The sequence below is a fragment of the Callorhinus ursinus genome, unplaced genomic scaffold (assembly GCF_003265705.2).
Source record: "Callorhinus ursinus isolate GAN/ISIS: 27379988/994484 unplaced genomic scaffold, GSC_fseal_2.0 scaffold11, whole genome shotgun sequence".
In the NCBI taxonomy this organism is placed as follows: domain Eukaryota; kingdom Metazoa; phylum Chordata; class Mammalia; order Carnivora; family Otariidae; genus Callorhinus; species Callorhinus ursinus.
The window spans coordinates 7,096,311-7,116,949 of record NW_027397073.1 but is presented as its reverse complement, the minus strand read 5'-3'; the positions used below and the strand labels follow the sequence as shown (position 1 = coordinate 7,116,949).

The following is a 20,639-nucleotide window of genomic DNA, read 5'->3' as shown; positions in this document are numbered from 1 at the left end:
GATAAAAATAATTCATTGAAAATTGTAACTCACAAGAAGTTAAGATGATGACTTTTGTTGCTGCCCGTTGGGTACAATGATAACACAATGCCTAATGAGGTTTGTTCAATCTGCCTAGAAAAGTAATTTGGACTTTTTGCAGCAGTTTCTCATAAAACATAAGCGGTATCAACAGAATTCTTCCTTTGTCCTATACTCCTTGACTCCATTTTCATGAACCTCAGCTCTCTTATTCTCTATCTGAATATTTACACTACTAATACATACACTGCAATGCCTACTCTCCAGGAAGTGCTACTAACCATGCAGTTGTTTAGGTTGCAGATTCCTAGGTTCTGAAATTGCTGGTTATTTTATTGATTGTGTAAGGCAGAATTTAGAATATTGAATTTAATTATGCTAATACTTGTGTAGAATTCTCTCAATGAGAGTGAAACTTCTCAACTCCCCCAGCACACCTAACTATTCTGGTCTCAGTCTTATCTACGTAAGTACCAGCAGTTTTCAACTCTCCTATTGGACCTGGAGGAATACGGATTAGTTGGAGAAAATGGGGAAGAATTAGAAGGAAATCCTAGGAAATGTACATAAAACTAGAGGCACCTTTGTATCTTTGTACTAGCCTTCCATGAGAAATTTTTCTATCAGGGCTACATTTTATCATCAAATGTGTTAGGATGCAAGAAGGGTTGAGAACAGCTACTCCACAGTCCCATTGAGTGAGATTTTGAACCACACATTTCATTCACTTACCTTATTAAAATCATTCGAAAGCTTCCTGTCACCTATAGAAAAAATATCCAATCTGCTTAGTAGGGTATAACCATCCATGACATGTCCCCTCTCCATTTCCCAATCTCATCTCCTACCACTCGCCATTTGGATTTTTATATTCATTATTAGCATCAAGAGGGCCATAATTCATGATGATGAGATATAAAGAGTTTGAAAGCCATGTTGATTTGGGCATTGTGTTGTTACTCACAAAGAAGATATTTACAAATATAAAAAAATTCTGTTTGTGATTATTGGAATGTTTCCCAGATCTCTGAAAAATCAACCAAATCAGTCATTAGAAAGGAGAGCTCTAGGCAAACTTCTACAGAGAATGAGATTAAAAATCAGATCTGTGTCCATACAGATGGCCAACAGACACATAAAAAGATGTTCAACATCACTCATCATCAGGGAAATGCAAATCAAAACCACAGTGAGCTATTGCCTCACACCTGTCAGAATGGCTAAAATCAACAACACAAGAAACAAGAGGTGTTGGCGAAGACATGGAGAAAAAGGAATCTGCTTTCAGGAAGACAAACTGGTACAGCCACTGCGGAAAACAGTATGGAGATTCCTCAAAAAGTTAAAAAATAGAACTACTCTACAATCCAGCAATTGCACTACTAGGTACTTACCCAAAGAATGTAAAAATACTAATTCAAAGGAATATGTGTACCCTGCTGTTTATAGCAGCATTATCTACAATAGCCAAATTATGGAAACAGCCCAAACAACCCAAGTGTCCATCAATTGATAAATAAAGAAGATGCGATATATATAGTGTATGTACAAACTGTATAGAACAAACCAGTAGTTAATCAGCAGGAAGGTGGGCGGTGGCACAAGTTAAATAGGGGGTGGGGTTAAGGGGTGCACTCGTGATGTTGTGTGGAAGTGTTAAATCACTGTGTTGTACACCTGAAACTAATATTACATTGTATGCTAACTAACTGGAATTTAAGTAAAAACTTTAAAAAATAAATTAAAATCGAATCTTTGTCAAGTGCTAAGCACATTTCTTGACACATATCTTCAAACTCATTTCAGAGTCCTCAGAGCAAACGCAAGTTTAACCTTGTATCTATAGCAGAATAAAACTATGCTACATTATATGAAAACCTGATAGTAAATTTTAAGCAATTTTGTTAACATTCCTCAGATTTAGTCTAAGCATGTTGCAAACTTCCTCCTAGGTAAACTTACATGATATTCAGGATATTTCTCTGTAAAATTTCTGTTGTAAATCAAATCTCTAAGTATATGTTGTGTAGGGAAGTCTTACTGTCATGCAAAAGTGTTTCTTTCAATTAGTTTAAATTTTTTAGAAAAGAATTATAGCAAATAAAATTTTCCATTTTCTCCTTAAGACATCATCTGAGGGATAGTCAGCTGATATGTATTCTTGTTATTGATTGTAGATTAATGTGGCTTTTCAGTAAATTTGTTAAAATTCATGAAATTATAGTTCTGGAGATTTCTACTTGACCTGGAGTACTCTACTTCATGATCTTAAATAGTTCCTTGATTTCTTAAACTCTCAACAAATAAAATGTTCAAAATGCAAACAAAGATATAGCTATGTATGATTTTTATTAACATTATATGTAAAACATTATAACTGAACCTTTAAAAATAGCAATGAAATGTTGTTGATCAACATTAATGAAGTTTCATTCCAAGTATTCTCTACCCCTCATATTATGTTTCAACTTAGATTATTATACTTTAATATTTACCATTTTACTGGCTGCCATAGAATACTTCTAAACTCCACAACTCAGATGAATTCTGCTAACAGTGAAAAGTTCAGCTAAGTTTTTCCAAGAGGCTACAGTTGTAGAAAATCAATATTCCAGTAGGTAAGTAGAATACAAGAGAAATTAAATGTAAGCAACAGGAAAAAATGGATGCTACATCAACCAGAATAATAGATCTAAGGCTATTTTAATTCTAGAAATAGGTATTAAAAATGTAATTCTGTATGAATCAAATCAAACCATCTTTAAGGCAAATTAAAGTATCATAAACTATATTATGTCTGATTTTTTCAGTGTTAGAATGTTGTCGATAACCCACCAGTAGGCTGGGTACTACATAACATTAAATAATATGCATTTTTCCCATTCAAAAATTTCTGACTTTTAAAAGATTTGAATAAAAAATATTTAAATGTCCACTTATGAGGTAAGCCAAAAAGACCCACAGTTTTGGGGCTGAGAGTGCCATTATTAAGAACAATAAATGCACAAATGTATATTTTTAAAAGGAGAATAAAGGACAGAAAGGAAAAGGAGTAAAAAAGCTTTTGCAAATCAAAATTAGCGTAGTAGAATATTTTATTACTTGGTACACTTGGAAGATGAGGTTAAGCAGATCTCAAATCTCCAGAAGGTAAAGCAACAAAAAAATGTGAAAATAGAGCAGACTGGAGAATTACAAGATCTGTCCAGCACCTGAACATTATTAAATAGGGATGATTTGGGAAACGAGCACGTGGTGGGAGAGAGAGTGCACACGAAGAAGATGGTGGAAAGGAAATAATTAACAAAGAATTATAATAATAACTCAGAAATATTTCCCAGAAAATGAGAAACCACGGATCCTTGATTTAAAAAGCTCATAAAGTCTGAAAAAAAGACTCACACCCAGACTCATCATCATGAAGCTCAGAACAGTAGGATCAAAGAGAAGTTCCTGAAAATTCCAGAGGACAGAACAGGTGACAGAGGATCAATACCAGGCACTATTGCAACCACTTTATTTCTACCTCCGCAGCAAGTTGCTATGAAGAGGAAATGAGCTAAGGGGACCTCGTGTGCGTGCGCATGCGCATGCACGTGCACACGTGTGTGCTGTAATATAGTACCTCTGTTCTTAGAGGAATATGCAACTGCCAATGTCATACACTCTTACACTAAGTTATTACTACTAACTAATCTAAAACATGATTCTAGGGGTGCCTGGGTGGCTCAGTAGGTTAAGCATCTGCCTTCCGCTCAGATCATGATCCCAGGGTCTTGGGATCAAGCCCCGCATCGGGCTCCCTGCTCTTTGGGGAGTCTGGTTCTCCTTCTTCCTCTGCTTGCCGCTCTGCCTACTTGTGGTCTCTCTCTCTCTCTCTCTCTCTCTCTCTCTCTCTCTCTCTCTCTGTCTGTCAAATAAATAAATAAGTAAAATCTTTACAAATAAATAAAAAATAGTAATAAAACATGATTCTATTCGTAGAAGCTATTATGATTCCCGTTATAGACTTGAGGAGTCAACAAGACAGAGCGGTGATATCTTTCCAGTTGTCACCGGGTGGAGCTGAGACCCAAACCCGAGCAGTGTTCCTTCAAGACCAACACTATGAATCATCACACAATACAAGCATCCTTAATAAGGACATGAATGAAGAGAGATTTCCAATAAATCAAAGAGCTGAAGACAGCATAAGAAATTCATGAAAATATATATAAAACAACTTATAAGAAAATATTTTAATAATCCTGTGACAAGGGGAGACTTATTACCAAGACACAAAACTCAGAAAGCACAAAGACAGATTTGGCTTCAAAAAAATTAAATACTTCATGTAGCAAAAGGAAATTAAACAACAAGGTGCAAATTTTCAACGTGGAAACATCCTTCAACTTGAAAAAAAGGAAAAGTCTAAAAATATCCAGATCTATCTAACGTTAAGAAAATACTTTTCTACCCTTTATGTGGGAGTGTAAATGAGTGCAATGCAAATTGACAGTTTATTTCAGAAACTTAATGGCATAAATCAACCATTAAACTTTTAATTTCTTTTTTTTTTGGCAATGTGAAGGGTGCGAAATTACATGTGATATTTAATCATTTTATGTAATCTTAAACCAAATTACATAACTTTACTAACAAGTACAAATACCTCCTCGAGAAAAGGTTAAGGATATAATAATACCCAGCAAAGGAAAAAGCATCACCTCCCTTAAGTTAATATCTCCTCATCCATTTTACTAATTACAGTTCGCTCTGCACTCAATTGTGTCCCCACAAAATTTATAGACGGGAGCCCTCACCCCAAATGTGACTATATTTGGAAAAAGGCCTTTAAGGAGGTAATTAAGGTTCAGTAAGGTCATAAGTGTGGGCCCCTGATCCCATGGAATTCGTTTCCTCGGGAGAGGAGGAAGAGACCACAGGAAATAAAGCACAGAGAAGCGCCCACGTCAGGCCTTGAGGAGAAAGCACCAAGGAGAGCATCCTCCCTGGAAACCAACCCCACTGGCACCTTGATCTAGGACTTCCGGCCTGCAGAACTGTGAAAACATACATTTCTGCTGTATAAGCCCCCCAGTCTGAGGTACTTTGTTACAGCAGCCTGAGTTGATGAAGATGCAGCTTTAGTCGTTTTTGTTGTTCGACAACATACTTTAGAGGTACTTCAATCACGTCTTTAGGGATTGGGTCGTGAAAATCGGTATTTCTTCTCTGAAGCTGTGCTGTATCCTCAACTAAACAGATGTTTAGAAAGTTCTGTGAAGAAACAAAGAGTGGAGTGGTGGTGGCCACGGGCTGGAGGGAGGGGGAGATGGAGAGATGTCAGCCAAGGATACAAATTTTCACTTATCAGAAGAATACCTTCTGAGAATCCAATGTACAGCTCGGTGACTACAGTTAATAATACGGTGTGTGTCCTTGACAGTTGCCGAGAGTAGACCTTAAACATTCCCACCACACGCACAAACGAAGAATGAAGTCTGTAAGGTGATGGGTGTGTTAATTATCTTGATCATTCCACAATGCACGTGTATATCAAATCGTCACCTTGTACCCTTGAAATGTATACAATTATATTTCTCAATTGTACCTCAATTTTTAAAAGTAAAAGATAAAAATACAATAAGAGCAGAAAAATCCATGTGTCCAAATAAAAAAATTTAAAAGAGACAACAAAATACAAAAGAAGAGAGAGAGTGTGTGTTCTGTGAAGAAATGTAGCAAAATGTTGGCAAGGCTTTGGCTTCAGTCTCCAGACCTGGATCTGCCTCTGTGCCCTTCCACTTGTCAGCTTTGCAAGTCCATAAAGGCCTGTAGGCTTCAATTCGGTTTTTCCCACAGGAGAATAAGGATATGCAGTTTCATGTTATAGAATTGATATGAGGATTTTTAAAAATGATATTTCTAATGTACTTAGCATAGGATCTGCATGAAATAGGCACTCAATGGACAGTGGTTATTATGTGCGTTCAATGGACAGTGGCTTTTGCAAATCACTTTCTTTATGGGTTGAAATCCATGATCTTTAGTCCCCCATTGATTCAAATGTACTGAACCTGAGCCTCAATACCCCCAGCAAATCTATTCAAGGTTTGTGAAGGGGATACCTGGGTGGCTCAGTCGGTGACGCATCTGCCTTTGGCTCAGGTCATGATCCCAGGGTCCTGGGATCGAGCCCCGCATCGGGCTCCCTGCTCCGTGGGGAGCCTCCTTCTCCCTCTTCCTCTGCCTCTGCCTCTCCTTCCCTCCACCCACTCCTGCTCTCTCTCTCTCTCTCTCTCAAATAAATGAATAAAATCTTTTTAAAAAAAAAGCAGGGGGTGGGGCATGAAGCTACTGCAACCCTGGACTCTCCACTGGAACTTCAGCAGCACCTACTAGGTGAGCACATAGATTAAACTAAAAGATAGTCCGGTTTGAACTGTAATTAGAATGAATTGAGTGAAAGTGAAATACGGCGACGGAAAAGATGTGGGCAGTGAGTCCCTGGCGTCTCCAGGCATAACTTGTAGGTGGCAAGTCCTCATTACGATCCTTGAGGGCAGCTCCAGGCCACTACCACCTCTAGTCTGGTTTCCACTTCTGCCACCTGCCAGGTAAACATCCAAGGATTAGATGCCCACGAAAATCTTCTGGCCCACAGTCCTCTGCTGTGAGAGCTCGGCCCGACCTCTGTCCTGCTCCCCCGGAGCTGTTCCTGCTGTCTGTCCTTCAGCGTCCAGGCCCGGCTACCCTCTGTCACCCCTTCCCCCCCACCCTTAGAAGCCCCTTGTTAGGGAAGATGGCACCTCCTCTGTGTCTACCGAGGCCCGATGGCTCTTGATGCCTTTCCCTGGTCTGCCCCACTCCTGAAGCAACCGTTTTACTTGGGGTTTTTTTCTGCCTTTAAAAAAAATGTTTTACTATTTAAACAGACAACACCCTTCCCTCTCTCCCAGATCCCAACAAACTAATAAAACACATAAATTCAAATCAAGTATCCATTATTTCTTACCAATTAATAAGCATGAGTGTTATGCTTTGGGACCCTGCTGACTGGCTAAAGCAACCATTTCCTTTACAGTTTATGGAAAGAGTACGTACACGTTGGTAAGCACAGAAAACCAGGAGCTAGCAGAACGGGAAAAATGCGCTTCTTCATTCCTCGGGAAAGGGAGGATATTGATAAGGTGCTGTCATTCTGGTTTTCTCTTCTAGGTGACTCTCTGGTCCTACATCCTGATTTGGTTGTCATTTTCCACTGCGTCTGTGTTCCTTCTAGCTCTTTACTGGTTTGCATCTTTTAGGGTGCGTCAGGAAAGGTTTCCTTTTATGGCTAGAGTGACTTTGCCTTCCTTGTCCCGTGGTACTTACGTTTCTGGAATTGGGAGGAGTCCTGTGATTTTGTTAGAATAAGCAGATGTTCTCAGTGTCTCAATATCCAATATATTTCCTTCTTTATGGGATGGAACCGTGTTCTTCAGTCTGGGGATTGTGCACATACCATGCGGAGCGGGGAGAAGAGGGATGTTATGAAGCGTCATTTCAGAGTATACTTCAGACTGCCAGGGAAATACGGGGCTTTTTCCCAGCTTGTCAATATTCCCTGAAAATATGGGTAGAAAATATTATTTTCTATTAAAACAAAGATGAATATACACAGGAATAGAAACAAAAATGTAAAAAGACTTTTAAGATGGACCAGTAGCCATTAGCAAATTCGTCGCTTTTAAGTTATAGAATTCCCCACATTCCCAGGGCACCTATTCACCTCATTTGTCTTTAGGGGATGATCTGGAGGAAGCATTTAAATAGAGTCTCTTGTTTAGTGGTGTGAAGAGTGTATGCTAGCAAGTGTTTAACTGAAGCCACAAAGTAGATTTCTGTTTTGTTTTCATCAACAGTGCCAAAGGGCATAATTCAAATAAATGTTGAGAAAATGCTAATTATTTCTCTCTCTTTTTCTCCTACTCATTGTTGCCATAATCAAACAGTCCTTATTAAGCCCTCATCTGTAACAGTTCTGATTGAGGTATGTTATTTTTGTGACAAACATTAAATAGCATCATTTGTTAATTGTCTGTAAAGAAATGGTAGAAGTAAAAAAAAAAAATCATAATTTAATTTCCAGTTAGACTAGAAGTGGTTCAGAGAGGAAATGAAGAAAGCAATGTTGACCTTGAAGGAGAATGACGTTCCAAACCCGGCCCAGCAAGGGGCTGCAGGCTGCCCTGGGGTGAAAGCACAGACAGTGAGTGCACCGAAAAGAATCTGGACCCACTGGGCAGAGACAGAAAGAAGAAAACTAACATCTACTGGGTACCTCGAGTTCCGGGCGTCTTCCCCAGTGGTGGTTCACCCAGTCCTCAAAATACTTGGGGGCAGAGGGCAGTTGCGGTGGTTGACAGGACGTCTGTAGCTCTCTTCTCGGCCCCATCGTTGCCCTGCCCGGATCCTGGAAAGCATGGGCTGCGTGCGCCCTTCTTTCGTGTTTCTTGTTTGTCTCCTTGACCAGCCACCATTCCCAAAGCAGTCTGTGGACCACTTGCAAAGGCAGGAGCTGCACTTCCCATTTCGTGCCTCCCCTGTGCGGTGCTGAGCTGTTTTAGCTGATGTTTGACGAGTAGTAGCTGCGTGAGTGAATTTTCACACTCAAGATTCTAGGGTAAAAAGCTGCATGTGCCAGACTCTTCCAAATCCACAACTTAACAAGCCTTCGCTTTTAGCCCACAAGCAAAGCGAGCGAATTAAAGGTGTTCTCTGGTACTGCCCTCTTTCGGGTATTTCTTTTCTTTTTTTTTTTTAATTTTATTGTATTTACTTATTTGACAGAGAGAGAGACAGCGAGAGAGCAAGCAGAAGCGGGGGGGGTGGGAGAGGGAGAAGCAGGCTTCCTGCCGAGCAGGGAGCCCGGTGTGGGGCTCAATCCCAGGACCCTGGGATCATGACCTGAGCCAAAGGCAGATGCTTAACGACTGAGCCACCCAGGCGCCCCTCGGATATTTCTCACTTGTTTTTTCAGTAAGATAAAACCAAGACCAGGAACACTGTCTTAATATTAGCATTTCCAGCTGGTTTATGTTGATAAAGGCCAGTAGTTCCACTTTTGAAGACTGTGAGTTATCATCCAGGAAGTCAATGGTAAGATAAGGAGGCAAAATTGTTAAAGTATTCAAGTGATTTTTTTTTCCATATCACATTATTCTCTCATAACTTTGTCACATATCATGTGAAAATGCCACCTTCTTCAGGAGGCCCTCCCTGACCATCCCATCTAGGTGACCTTGTTGGAGTCGATGGTGACATCCTATCTGTTCACTATGGTGGTAGCACTTAACATGTTGGAATTCAATTACAACTCATTGATTTGGGAATCAAATGGGTCATATAGCACCATTCATGTCATCCAGAATTTGCAGCTAAGGAAACTGAGAACACTTGTGAGTCTCACAAGGTCGGTTACTCCTATAAGTAGCAGAAGCAGCACGCATATCTGGTCTTCTAGCTCCGAGTTCCCACCCCTGACCTCACCCTAGGTCCCCCTAATTTCTCCCCTTTTCTGCCTCTTCCCAGATCCAGTGTTCCTCCTTGAAGCATCAGGGTCCTACAGGAAAAGAGAAGACACGACCAGATGGGATGTTAAGAGACTTTAAAGGACTATTTATAAGTGCTGGGAGGGAAGTGATGGAACCAGCAAGGAATTGTGAAGGACGGGCAACAGTGGGCAGCATTCCCACCCACAGAGGAAGGGTGGTTAGGCGGCCCTGGGAGAGGCAGAGCAGGGAGCAGAAAGGTCCAGACGCTCAAAAGGAGGCTGGGCTGGCAGAACCCCAGGAGCAGCCAGAGGGCAAGGCAAAGAGGAAATGCCCACATCTCCCTTCTCCCCTGATCTGCTCCTGGGGAGACTTAATCTACAAGGGAATGAGGCCACAGTGAAAGTGACTTTTTATGTAGAAAGCAAGATTTCACTCTCACAATTTTTTAACATTAAGAGGTTCTACCAGTTTAATTAGCCTTTTATTACCCAATTCATTTGCATTTCTCCCTGGACCCCAAGCTTCTGAAACTGCAAGGATGTTTTCCAAGTCACCAGACTCACCTAATGATGAAACTGGCTTTAGGTGCATGACCCCTCCGCTGTGCCACCTAAGGAAAAGGACTAGATGGTCCTCGTTTCTGCGAGAGCGGACCGTGTGTCCTATTCCTCTTGGTAGAGACCAGAAACATTACCAATCAGACTAGGAACATCTTTCCCTTTGGGTGAAATATACTCCCTGGAAGGGTGGAGCGCACTGGATCTAGTTTTCTTCTCTGCTCACTAAGCTCATTCTCAAATATGAAGAATAAATTCATGGTTAAGAAAAAGGATGGGAAGGCCCCTGGAAATAGTGACATTTTTCTCCCTCTGTTGTCAGCATGCTGACAAGCTTCTCGGTGGTCACTTCTGTTTCCGTTTGCATTAGACAAATACTTCATTTCAGGGATGCGTCCGAACTCCCAAAAGCATAGATAGAATTTTCCTTAAATCTATTATCTAGAAGATTAAACCTTCCAGCCATTTTATTAACCATAAAGATTCACTGTTTAGGTTAATCATATCACGAAGTGGGTTCAGTTACTCACAAAACCGACAGGGTAAATCAGGGCCTTGAAGTCTACAATTGCGAAAGCTTTTCCTGCTAATTGATGGTTACTGGTTGGGGTGCAGTGTAATTTGCCTGCTCAAAAAAGGTTTTAAGAAAGTGTGTAATTTGCTTTTGTATGCTGAAAGTGAGTACAAAAGAAAAGAACGCAGCTCACAGGCTCTCCATCAAAAACAGCTTTTTTTCAGAAAATCTTTTCTGCTTGTATTCCAATAGCTGGAGGCTACTAGAAGTTTGAGATCTCTAGAAAATTTACCTAGCTGCCTGGCATCCGAATTTTTGACAAGACATGCTTGAGGAAAATATTGAGCCCTGAATTCATTATTAACTCAAAGAGAAATAATGTGCCAAATTTCTCCAATTTTCACACTTAGGTACTTACCTGGAGCTCTCTTTTGAGGATTTGTGGGCATCTGCCTTGTTTGCTTGGTTTTTGTGGGTTTTTTGCTTTTGTTTCCAATATATCCCTTTGCCTTTCTGAATCTATTTCTTAGTACACCTTTTCTTCCTTCCCTTCTCTCAGGTCATGGGTTTGGTTCCTCGAAGATGTCGCGTGCACAGACATTTCCCAGCTACGCCTCGGAGCAGAGCGAAGAGACTCAGCCGTCTCTGTCCCGGTCGAGCAGTTACGGATTCAGCTACAGCTCCAGCCTCATTCAATGACAGTCAGAGAGCCACTGCCGACCAGAGAGACAGTCTGTCTGGACCTGCTGGTGGGGTTGCTGCACCCTCAGGCTCCTGGAAGACCAGTTGCAGGCAAAATTGAAATGGGGCGGGTCTAGTCCCGATCCCAGTAGAAGGTTAAAACCTGGAGTTCTGCTTCCTTGACTCTGTGGCTAAGTCCTTTATTTATTGAGTTTTTTGGGGGTGGGGGGGAATCTATGTTTTACAAAAATAGAATCCAAATCGTATGAAAGGTCATTTAAATGAAATTCTTTGGTTCTGGGCACCACGAGAAGTTGCCCGCGCTGGGTTGTGCCTGAGTGGTGGGCTTGACCCCTGTCCTCGTGGCTCAGCCCTCCTGCCTGATGACAGGGTCTGTCCTTAGACATAAGGTCACCTACCACAACCTATGTGGCATGGAAAGTTTTGACGGGGACAAATCCAGCAAGGTCTACAAATGGCATCATAACTCTCCATATAAATAAGCCCCAGTGACAATTAAGGGAACCCGAGATCTAGAACACACTGTTGAGCAGGGCCTTGTAGCTCTGCTGTGTGTGTGTGTGTGTGTGTGTGTGTGTGTGTGTGTGCGCGCGCGCGCATCTGTAGACAAATAGAGACATGGATATTGCTGTATCCATTTATATCTAACAAGTATATATCAAATGTGTGCTGAGGGTGACAGGATATGCTCACTTACATTGTTGAATACTGTAATTTGGTGCATTAACATTAAGATTGTTATGTTGAATAGCTATTTTTAAAATAGTGCTGTAAAAAAAAAGGCTTCTTATTAGCAAAAGTACTTATGTAGTCAAGTCTGCTCCTCTGACAAGTATAAATGAATATGTGAGAAGGAGGGACACACTCGAAAACGAAAGCAAGAGAACTGGTCCAGCTGTCTGTCCTACGTGTCATGTCACCACACTGTCTTTCTGGTTAGTACTCCCTTCTTGACGATGTTTCTCTCTTTGACCATCCCTCTGAGCTACGTGAGGAAGATTAGGTGTGATCACGCACTGCTTCCGTTTACCCTCAAATAAAAGAAAGACTTTAAATGAGAGGCTGTATTTCAAGAAACAGATAAAAAGTATATGTATATACCTAAAAAGAACTCAGCTATTTTACAGTCGGGAGAACAATGGGCACAGGATTGTAGATATTAATTATTTCAGATTTTATAGATGCCATTCTCAAAAGCCATTGGGTGCTTGTGATTTAGTGTGTAACCAGAATTTGCTAAGCTTACTTTCTTTTTAATGGACATGGGTTGGTTGGGATCATCAGAGAAAACGGATCAAATATCGTTTTTTGTATCTGAAATTCGTGACAAAACTACCAAGTTTAAAGGGAAGTGAGTGGTTGGCTTCCACGTGATCTAAAAAATTTGTCTAATTTAATTAAGGTCAACAAAGATATTTTTGTCCTTAATTTTGAAGTTTACTCAAGTAAAAATAAAAATCATTCTGCCTGAATTATCTGATGCCACATGCCTAAGATGGTCAGCTTATAAATACTCCAAGGGGAATCTAAAGAACAATGAACCCAGATCATGTAAGATAAAAGCCTGAATTTTTTTCTTAATAACAAAATTCTTTAAACTATTAAAGTTAGTCTGTTGAAGGGTTATCTGTTTTGCTGATCTGTAATAAGACTCTTTTTTTTTTTATCTCTATCCATAGCTTGAATGCAGATTCCAAATTCATTTCAGAGAATTACTAATGACTAGAAATGGTTCTGGGTCCCTCCTAGATAAATGTACACTTATAACAACTACCTAGACTCTCTGAATCTCTCAGATAAGTATGAAAACCCCATCAAGATGCTAATCATAAGAGTTAATGTGGCTGTGAAAAATAATTATCTTAAGCTTTCAGGGATAAAAAGAAAATTATTCAAACTCTGCGCTGTGAATTTTGCTGACACAGCAGAAAAGCAGATGCCTGGTTCCTGATGATGATACAGCTTCCCTAAAATCCCAGCTTGCGGGGTCATACACCTCTGAATCACTTAGCACATTGGCATTTGCTTCTGAAATGCCGTTGTAAACCACACCAGAGCAACTCCCCACTGAGACCATTTGAGCACAGCTCCTAGTGGTGCCACATTCAGAGCAAGGCTCTCACCCACTCACTCAGTCGAGCTGTTGCTTAGAGACCACAGTTTCTACGTGGGACTTGTGGGGAAGGCCCCTCAGGGGTCCTGGTTCATGTCTCAGCGTCATTAATGTGCGAGAAGCACAGAGAGAGAGTCCGGGGCCGGGGGTGGGGGGAGGTTCTGCTAATTAGACGAGTCTGCTCTTGTGTCTGTTTGGTAGAAGACACAATACCTGAATGAAATTGCTTCCAGAACATCATTTGCTTGTGACCACTACCAGTGAGCATAACTGAGGCGGTACCAAATATCAGGCTAAGCTTGGGCCAGTTCATTCTGAAAATAATGTCATTAAAAGAGTATGTGAGAGAAATTTCCTTCCCAAGTCTTTAACCCAATCTCATCCCAATGAGGATAATGCTATAAAGTCTCCCATGGTACATTTTTGGAGATTTATTCTAGCATACTCCTCCATCTATACTTGTAATTGTAGCTGAGTTAAAATTGCTAACCGAACAGACAGGAGAATTTATATTAGCCTAATATACTTGACATTAAGGCAGTGCGCATTGTAATAAAAATGACGAGCATATAAATCTTCTACAAAAACCAAAGATGAAGGAAAAGTTACCATACTATACTCCTGGAACTTCATAAAACTAATTTCATTGGAGCAATTAGAATGGACGTAGACACATATTCAGCTCACTTGAGCTCATAGGTTTGGACTGAAGATGCCTCTACATTCTGCAAGTCATTTTTCTCCCTCAGAAATTGTATTATATCTTTCCTGCCATTGGGGTTGCTATGAACCAAAAACATCCTTTGGCTCCTTCTGAGAGTGACTCAGTTGGGGTTCCAACTGGATTTAGGCAGGTGAGTGAAGATGGTCACAGTTTCAGTATTGGGTTGGAAGAGAGCAGTGGTAAAGGGCCCTGACCCGAGTAAGTGGAGGCTCTTCTGAGAGCAGAGAAAGCCTGGAGGGTGTACACAGTTCACAGATAGATGACATGGTGGGAGGGGGGAGAGGTTATTTCTTACATCCCCAAGTTTTCTTCTGAAAATATTAATCGTTGCACCCATGACGAATACCTGACATTATCTTTAAAGTGTGGAAAAGTATAAAATAACCTTGACCCAATAGTTTATCATTACTGGTGGGGGGAAAAGAAAACACATCTTTCACTAATTCATTGAATGAGTAATAGGCACTCAGAACTAATTTATTTATGCAGGTTACAGATATTTATGAATCAATAGGTTCTGGCCACTGCCACAATATGAACCTAATAAAATCAGAAATATATATTTACTTACATACTAAGGAGGATGCTGTTTGATGGAACATGTGAAATAAAGTGAAACCTTTTTATTAAAAGTAAACCTCACTTTTTTTCACCAAGTAGTAACTAGAGTACTAGTCCTGGTATCTTGTACAATTTTTCTGTCTTCATTGGGCAATTATGTTTGAAAATCATTTATCACCTATAAAACGTTCTACCACTAATACTTTCTGTCCAATATAGAAACAGTGGACTGATAAATAACATTACATGGTTAATAGTTTCTACAGTCAATTTATTTATTGCATGTGGTATCTTTAGAGTAGATATTAAAAACATATCATAAAAACTGATGTCTGCCCCTCGTTCTTTGGCCAATATCTCAGAAAACTTTGTAAAAAAGCATGAGTACCCTAATCCCTTTAGGGGATTATTTGAGCCACTTACTCAAGTCAACCATTAATGCTACAGTGAAAACAAGCTAAGCAAATTATATTCTTATAAAAAATTCGTAGTCCAGTTTTGATGATTATAACAGCACAATAAATGGGCAATATACATTTAGTGGGGCTGAGCTTTAGGCTTTTTTTTTTTTTTTTGAGCTTTAGGCCTTTAACACATTATGTCTTATAACAAATATTATACTAAAAACTGCTCAAAGTGAGGATGACACACTTTTCTCCAATTCTATTAACGTATCATGTCGATCAGTATCTTGCAGTTTCAAATTACTTTATCAGTCATTAACCATACTTTACAATTCCTCAACCTTGGCCTTCTCCAAATAGATAAAAATTGGCCACTATATTTCCATTACTATAATACTAGGTGATGTGCCACACAGATGAATTTCTAGCCTATGAAACGTATGGAGAACAATATTCCATGGAGGGGGCAGAGAAGAGGGATGGGACCTACTCAGGAGGGCAGCGATTTAGATAAAATTATAAAGACTCCAATGAAATGTCCAAAGTAGCACTAAGACTCTTACTTTCTTAACATTCTAACGGCAGTTCCGTATCACAGACTTGGCCTTCCTGACCAGCTTCGTCTGGCACCGACCATGCAATCAAAAGAAGACAGCAGTTGGGCCATGTTTTGAAATGACCACATAAAGACAACACATAACCAATAAGTATGCTTCCTTGGGTTTAGTGAAAATTATTGAACATGAAGGGATGTGTAACAAAATCCCCATGGTAAAATGTCTCTTTGGTAACATGAGGATCATTTTTGTATGGTCAACTTCATCTGAGTTTCGAAATGAAGGTATATCATCCGTGACCCTGGCTGGGGGCTAAGTATGTCAGAAGAGAGCCACAGTCTCATGCGTGCCTTCTCTGTGAATGTATTTGCAAAATGAACCCGCCTTTTTCCTCCCTGAAACTACCACAAATCCTTACTTTCTTACTCGAGAATGTGAATCTTTGTTGTATCATTTCTACAATTATTACAACTTGTTGAGGCAGCAGCTAGTTTACAGAGCCCCATGGAAGTATCCTGAGATGTTGGGCCCATATTCTAGACGGGCAGGATGCCAGCTAGCTCTGGAAGCCATCATGTAGAATAAAGGTCCTACCTTATGTTCTACTCAGGAGGAAACCCAAACCCATGAATGTTGTCATTTATTCGAAGGCAAAGAAACAATCGGGAATAGTTTTGCCCAGTTCCAGGCTCCTGGGCCAGGACTACTTCCGTGGCTCCATCTTCTCTCCCATTCAGATACAGTGGTAGTTGAAAAATGCCACATGGCCTCTAAATAAATGGGCCCTTGCATAACATTGAAGCGTCTCCTCAGATTTTTCAGATGTTCCTAACCTTTCCTGGATTCATCACTAACTATGTCAATAGAGAGGCTTTATGAGACAATTCACTGGACTTGTAGGTCATGAATGATTGTTATAAATTTTATTACTCTTACATTGTCACCCAGTTCTTCATTGGCAATTCAAACTTATTTATCCTACAGTGATAGTCTAACTAAAAAAAAAAAAAAAAAAGTATATATGTTTTGTATTCCTACTGATTCATCATATTGTAATTGGGATTAATATTTTGGGGACCTTTATCACTCTGTAGCATTTTGGCTTAATTCTTGATGGCGTTTGTCCGTTTGTCACAATGCATTTAGATAATAACATCGGGTTTATATTTTATTTCATGTGAACTTCAAAAATCTTCCATTTTCAGTTGAAATTGGGAAATGACCTTTTTTTACAATAAATTAGCTTAACATATCAAGTTTCTTATACCCTTCAGTAGACAATTATTTAAATTAACTGAAGCCTAGATAAATAAGAAATCAGTTAAAATTACCAAGTAGTAAGAAAACCACATTTTACTCATGATTTTCATACACTTTCCCAGTTTAATATCTTGTAAACATTTAAAGGAGAGGAAAAGTACATTTGTAAGAGAAATATTACAATTTCCTTCTAATAATTGTTTAAGAAGTTTTTATTTTACCTCATCTTCTATGCCTACTACCCTATATTCCATATTCCAATTTTAAGAAGAATGAATAAATTTAAATTTTTTAATAGTTATTTGGAGCTAGTTTTAGTTGTTGATACAATTCACTTTCTCCATTTGTTCTCTACTTTTAGGATGATTTTAGACTTAAAGAGAGCTTAAAATCAGCCCTTTTTGTAGACAGAGAATCATGCATTGAGTAGAGCAAGATCAACCCTGACCCTGCAGTGGTGTTCATATTGGTATCTGATTGCTACCCTAATTCACTCAAGTGATCCACAGCCTCATAAGACTTGCTTATTTTTTGGAAATCTGAAATTTAAAAGCCTAAGTTCAGGAAAAGAGGGTGGAGATAATGACAGTTTTTTTTTTCAAAAATCACTACAGATTTTCTCTCAAAGAAAACAATGTAAGAGGGTTTGTATGGTGTTTCAATATTGTTAACTATTTGACAGATGGGCTAAAAGGCAGGGAAAATGAAGAATAAAATGGCAGTAGCATCTTAATATTATATATAAATCAAAAATTAGCATGGTGTAGGTGATTATGAAATCATGTGACTAATCAAATTCAGATTTACGTATCTATTGCATAATTCAAAGAACAGTGCTTATTCTTATATATATATATATGTATATATATATACATATATATATATGTATCAGTGGGTTCAGTGGGGGAAAGGAAGCTCTAAATTTTTGTGAAGACCGAAAATAGACAATAGAGATTCCTTCCAGTTATAAGGCACTCTATATTACTTTTGTAATAGCAGGCAGTATATAAATTACAACAACGAATCCATCTACTCCCTGACAATAGATGAGCATAAAAGCCAGTATGATCTTTACGGCAGATGACAGAATTCCCAGGACCTGCAGAAGCCCCCTTGTACCTTCTCTGCACAAACCCTAACACCACACACTCACACACACACACACACACACACACACACACACACACACACACTTCTTTTTTACTTTTGACCTACTCTGTCTGTATGTGCTATATTTGTGATCTTTTTTCTAGGTCCACCCAGAATTATCCCATCTTTTAAAATCCTTATCCTTACTAATCTTCAAAATATATTAAATGACGTGTTCTATGTTTGCTTTCTATAAATTCTTTTAAATTAATTTATATATACTTTGTGAAGTCTTCTGTAAAGAGATGTCATTTGTCATTGATTAAATATAATGTTTATGATTATTTTGATAAAAATAACTTTGGATGCTAGGCCCTTGTTAAGAAATAAAATATCCATTACAAATTTGCTTCTACTGGAAATTATATGATTTGACATACCTTATTTTTCATCACAATCTATTCCAGATAAATAATAGTTTGGGGACGTCTGTACTTAAATACTAGTTGAGCCATGTTTTGGAATGGAATGCAAAGGAATAGCTGTCCCTGGAACCTAAATGTGAATTTCTGGCAGAACAGAAAATATTATAAAAATGAGGCAATAATAAAATTAGGAAATTAAATTATTTTTAAATCTGTCTGTGTGATTTTTCCCCTTGGTAAAAACACATGAAATACATAATATAAGAGTTACCTTCTTCTGAGTTCATAGTTTCTGTATCTCAATCCTTAGTAGATACACCTAATCAATTGTTATTAATGTCTTCCTCATAATTCTAAGAAATTTACAACTGATATGGCTACAAGGAGGGTAATTTATAGTAATTTAAGAAATCCTCCATTACTGAAAAAAAGCAGTTCAAAAATACTACTTTACACCACAACTTTGCATGATTGAGATTTTGAACATCTAAATTGATGGTTTTTACCCATGAGTTATTTAATATTGTTCATTATGATATTATATGATTTCCTTATACTTTTATTATCATGTGATGAACTGTAACTATGTAATTAAACAGGATTCTGACAATCGTAGTCTGCTAACCTTTAAAATGTCACTTATTCTTTCATTCCTTGGCTTGCTATTTTCAAAATAAAATAAAAGAAGGCCCTTTATTAAGTGGAAGATTACTGAGAATTTATTATGCATTCCCAGTGTTTTCCTAATCCTATCTTAAATAATTTTTATTAGGGCAACTGCGGCTTGGTGGAATCATAGACTATTAATGTTGACAATGGCACTGGTGATCAATACTTTTATGTTTCTAGTGAAGTGACATCCAGAGTCACTTTTTTTTTAAGTGGCTTTCACAGTGTGACAAAACTAGAAAACAACTTTCCCTCCAGCACTGTGTTCACCCTTTAACAACCAAAGAAAATTACTGAAAATGAACATTTGGTAGACAAAGATTTCACCTCGAAGGTGAAATCTGTACAGTCATGACCACACCAGATATTGATGACTTTCTGATTTTCCATCCCTTGATATTGAACCTTTTGTGACCTGGATTTAGACCTGTTTGCAGATACGTTTACAGAATCTGTTTCTCAAACTTAATCTTTAAATACTAGCTGGGCATTTGTTGTTGGTTCACTAGATTAATTTGTTAGGAGTATTTTTGATGATAAGAGACATCAGAATGGGTGAGGAAGCCTAGACGGAGCAGGCATGGTACAAAAATATCCAGTTGGGGTAGGTCTGGCCAAAGGCCAGAATTTAAAGAAATCGATGCAAACTGTACAAGAGCTTTCAGTTCTGTCAGCCAGCAGAAGTTTGGAACATGAGGGGCAGTGAAGGGGCCCTTTGTTGTAAATGCTGAACGAAACACAGCTTCTCCTGGATATGAAATTTGGTGACACTTTCATAACAAGCTGGTGATGTGAACTTGACGGATTTTCCTTCCTCTTTTTCTCTCTATTAAAATCGTGAGGACTATATTTACTGGGAAAGTCTTTATGAAAAGTGCAAAGGTTTGTATAAGTTTGGAGACAACATCAAAGAAGATATTTAATAAATGCATGCCACAGGGCACAGCCCAGGAGCAATTACTCTGTTATTTTTGTAACATAATGAAGAAAAACAAAACCAAAGAATCGCCCCAAATGGCAAAACTGCTGTCTTTATTTCTAAGTTAGTCAAGAAAAACATTAGACAAACTTACCTAATTTTGATATCCATATGGTGAATTAGAAAAATAAATGTTTGAGCAAGACCTAGATTGGATATCTAAACATTCACGGGAATAGGAATTATCTTAATATCTAGGTATTTCAGGCTGCCACTTTATATGATCTCCAAGGCCATGTTAACCACTAAGTACTTACTGAGGGCTTACTGCTTACCAAACATGAGTAAAGGTCATGCAACATCTCGCTCTTGGTTCTTGCCCACTTTTAATTACTTTTGATATGTATACGTCAGTGTCAGGCAGGAATCCTGACTGCAGACAGGGTTTGCTGGCTTTCCACAGAAGACATGAGATGGCTAGAAATAAGGGTGTTAGGGGAGGCAAGAGAGGCCAGCCCCCCAGCTGCCTAAATCCGTCTCTCAAAGCTGTCTCTGGATTTCTCCTTCCCTGTCTCCTCCTCCTTCATTCTCCACTTCATCCTCTCT

General features: G+C 39.0%; 1 protein-coding gene across 2 annotated transcripts in view; it reads left to right on the top strand.

Annotated features, from left to right (window-relative positions):
* Positions 1-19,145, top strand: part of DOK6 (docking protein 6) — a 368,967-nt gene extending 349,822 nt beyond the window's left edge. For both annotated transcript variants that reach the window (XM_025886885.2, XM_073898065.1), the window contains exon 8: positions 11,170-19,145. In XM_025886885.2, the coding sequence (XP_025742670.1) occupies positions 11,170-11,309 (140 nt within the window). In that variant the 3' untranslated portion in view covers positions 11,310-19,145. The remainder of the gene's footprint in view (positions 1-11,169) is intronic.
* Positions 19,146-20,639: the final 1,494 nt, after the last annotated feature.